This window comes from Myotis lucifugus, unplaced genomic scaffold, assembly GCF_000147115.1.
Source record: "Myotis lucifugus unplaced genomic scaffold, Myoluc2.0 scaffold_110, whole genome shotgun sequence".
NCBI lineage: Eukaryota > Metazoa > Chordata > Mammalia > Chiroptera > Vespertilionidae > Myotis > Myotis lucifugus.
In genome coordinates this window covers 2879103-2882453 of record NW_005871158.1, presented here as the reverse complement: position 1 = coordinate 2882453, position 3351 = coordinate 2879103, and the positions used below count along the sequence as shown (strand labels likewise).

Genomic DNA, 3351 nt, shown 5'->3' with positions numbered 1-3351 from the left:
CCAGAATTAATCCTGACAGTGGGGGACCAAAAGTGGACTTCCTTGTTGGAACTCATAGCACTCACTTCAGGCCCTCCTGGTGAGGAAAGGGAAAAAGAAGTAAACATTTCAGCTTCCTGAAACAGCTGCCTTGAACCCTGCCACACTCCTCCCTGACGAGAAGGCAGAGGCCCCTTTGCCTGACTGCGAGGAGACACTGACTACCCTCACTTCCCTCCGTGAGGACCTTGTGGACCAGCCCTGCAGAATCCGGATGAGACTCTCTACACGGACTACGCGAGCAGCTTCATAGAGGAAGGTACCCGGTAGCAGGGGGCACATGAGGAGGAGCCAGGGGAGATCTAAGAAGCCCTGGTAAGCGTCCCGGCACTGGCCCTGCCGGACCTACACAGGGATATATCTCCTCACACTGCCCTTACAGGACACGGGAGCCACCTTAAAGAAGTCTCCTGACCTCAGGAGGAAAGGAAAAAGCTCCTGAGATACTTAACCACCTGGCAGCCATATAGGGGCCAAGGAATTGACTAAAAGACCAGTAGGGCCCCTAGAAGTTCTTGTAGCCCTGCCAGCACAAAGGCTCCCAAAGAAGTCTACTCATCTGCCAGAGGAGCAGAGGCTAGCTGAGAAACTAAGGGCCTGGGAAGGAGAGGCTGGATGGCTAATTCTGCCAGATGGGAGGCCTATAATGCCAGAAGCCCTGGGGCGGACCATCGCTTCCCAGACCCACCAGAGCAAGCACCCACCTGGGGGAATGAAGCTATCAGAACTACTGGGAAGAGAATTTTACACCCCAGGGCTCCAGGAAATATCTCAAGAGTTGGCTAGAAGGTGCCAAGTGTGTGCCCGGGTGAATCAAGGGCCCCCTGTTGTGGCTACGCCGGGGCAGTGATTCCGAGGTCAGAACCCCAGAGAACACTGGGAAGTGGACTTCACTGAGATACCAGGAGGACAAGGAGGGTATAAATACTTGCTGATTTTCATTAATACCTTTTTGGCTGGCCTGAGGCATACCCAACCAAGGCAGAGACAGCACAGGTAGTAGTTAGAAAACTACTCACTGAAATTGTCCCCCGGTTTAGCCTGCCACTATACATGGGTCCGACGATGGCCTGGCGTTTATCGCCAAAGTTACAATCCATAGTTAAGGCCCTAAGAGTTACTTGAAAATTGCATTGTGTTTATAGACCACAGAGTTCTGGACAGGTAGAGAGGATAAATTGGATCTTAAAGGAAACATTAACTAAGTTAAAATTAGAGACTGGCGAAAACTGGGTAAGTCTCCTTCCTTTTGCTCTCCTCAGAGCTGGGTGCACCCCATACATCCAAGGGCTAACTCCTTTTTGAAATAATGTTTGGGCAAACGCTGCCATTGGTGCCCAGGTTGGGGAAGGAGGAAGTCGCCCGTCTCTCTACCCAAAATTTGCTTAAGTCCTTACAGACTTTGCAGAGCAGCGCCACGTCAGCACAACGGGTGGTGAGAGCCGTATGGGAGGAGGACGTGCTGAGATCCAGTCCAACACAGCCTGCCTTCTCTCTGGGTGATCTCATCTGGGTGAAGCGCCACGACCCTAGCAGCCTGGAACCTAGATGGGATGGACCCTACCAGGTGGTGCTGAGCACTCCAACCACCATCAAAGTCGCAGGAAAGAGGCACTAGAAATTGTAACCCCGTCCTCCTCATGCCTCTCACCTGGTGAACTGACCAATGGGAAGAAGAAAGACATGGGAACTAAGACTCTATGTCAGCGGCCGAGACCCTGGCCAATTCTTCACCATCAAATGCCAGACTCTTCCCCGGCGGCTTGACCCCTACATTGCCAAATGCCTCCTCAATTTCATATCGTAGAGGAGGGCACTGAATCAAAGATTTGATTCGGACATAAGACCAGTAGGGAATGTGCTAGGGTGAGGGACTGCGGCATGGAAGGGTAACGGAATGTGGGAGGGGGGGGGACTGCGGCCTGGAAAAGGTTACAGATTGCGTCAGTGTCAGGAACCGTGGCAGAGAAAAATTGCTAGATTGTCTTAGAAAAACAATGTGTTATGATATGCTCCAGCCAAGTGTGACTCCGTTTACCTCCCCTTTGTGCTTATGAACTTTCTGTGAACTTCTAAGGAACAGCTAATGAAATGCCTTGTATTTTTTTAACACTGTTTTGCTATAAAGGATCATACTGCACCCTTGATCTCTGCCACATGCTCCGAATCTCCCAGAGGGGGAGATAGGTGCTGTGGTCAGCTGGCCAGCTTAATAAAAGGCTTTTAAATTTAAATTCTGAGTCGGTGGTCTATCTCGTTGAGCCAACCCATAACAGTAAACAGTCAAATTAATACAGCTGTCCAAATACTAGTAGTTCTCATACCTTTTAGAAGCATCTTCCTGTTTCAAGGTACTTGTCTGTTTAGTACCTAAAATCAAAAAACAAACAAAAAACAGGTCAAGTTCTACCCGAATACATTAGGTTCCAGGGCAGATTCCTGCCCAAATAAAGTACCATCTTTTCCTCTTTTCCACATATCCCATTTCCGATCCTGTGGAATGGGAATCCAATTTGTATTTGTAAATTAATGACTCCAGAACCGTTCCCGGTTAACATGTATCTCTTTCGGGGTTGAATTTTCTCTTGTAACATAGTTGCAGTGATGCACTCCTGAAAATCTGAGATATGGGTACTTTTAGGGGTAACCTCTCTCCGTCCCCCAAGTAATTCACTCCCGGGGAGGAGGGGAGGAGGTTCTCCGATACATACCGCCGGGAAGCGGGGCCCCAAAGCAGCTGTGCGACTGGAAGGAGGACCAGTGCCGGGTTCCAGGGCGGCTGCCCACGGGGCCCTGGTCACCTGCCCAGCCTGGCGACCCCAGCTCTAGGCCCCCGGGGCCTCCACTGCCCTCTCCCTCAGAGCCGGGGCACAGCCCCTTCTGGGACACCCTAGATCCTAGGGGGCCTAGAACGCCAGGGTAGGGAGCTGGGGGTCCGGCCGCAGGGTAAGGAGCTGGGGGGTCCGGCCGCAGGGTAAGGAGTTGGGGATCCGGCCGCAGGGCAAGGAGTTGGGGATCCGGCCGCAGGTCTTCCCCGGGAGGCGCGAGGCGGCGGTGGGCGCGCTCGGCCTTCTCCTGCCCTGCGGAGCCTCTCGGGGCGCCCCGCGCGCCTCGGTCCGGCACTCAGGAGGGGCCGGCTCTCGGGGTCCAGCGTGGGCAGAGGCCCTGGAGCCTACCTGCGGCCTTTCGAGAGGCGCGGTGGGCCCGGGCCTTGCGGCCGGCCCGGGACAGCCCGGCAGATTCGGCCATGGGGAGCGTCGTCAGGGGTTCCGTTCCGCCCGGCGTCCTCCCTCCGGAGCTCCGCCTCCCTAC

The 3351-nt window shown here is 53.9% G+C and overlaps 1 protein-coding gene across 7 annotated transcripts in view; it reads right to left on the bottom strand.

Annotated features, from left to right (window-relative positions):
• The window catches only part of RPAP2 (RNA polymerase II associated protein 2), a 107268-nt gene extending 103939 nt beyond the window's left edge, over nt 1–3329 (bottom strand). For 6 of the 7 annotated variants that reach the window (XR_002830366.1, XR_002830367.1, XR_002830368.1 and 3 more), the window contains exons 1-2: nt 3216–3329; nt 2364–2409 (exon numbers count right to left, since the gene is read on the bottom strand). Coding sequence is in view for 4 of the 7 variants with exons in the window: in XM_006093180.3 (XP_006093242.1) it covers nt 2364–2409; nt 3216–3288 (119 nt within the window). In the remaining 3 variants the exon portion in view is untranslated. The remainder of the gene's footprint in view (nt 1–2363; nt 2410–3215) is intronic. The other variant, XM_023757650.1, reaches the window with a different exon arrangement.
• Nucleotides 3330–3351: the final 22 nt, after the last annotated feature.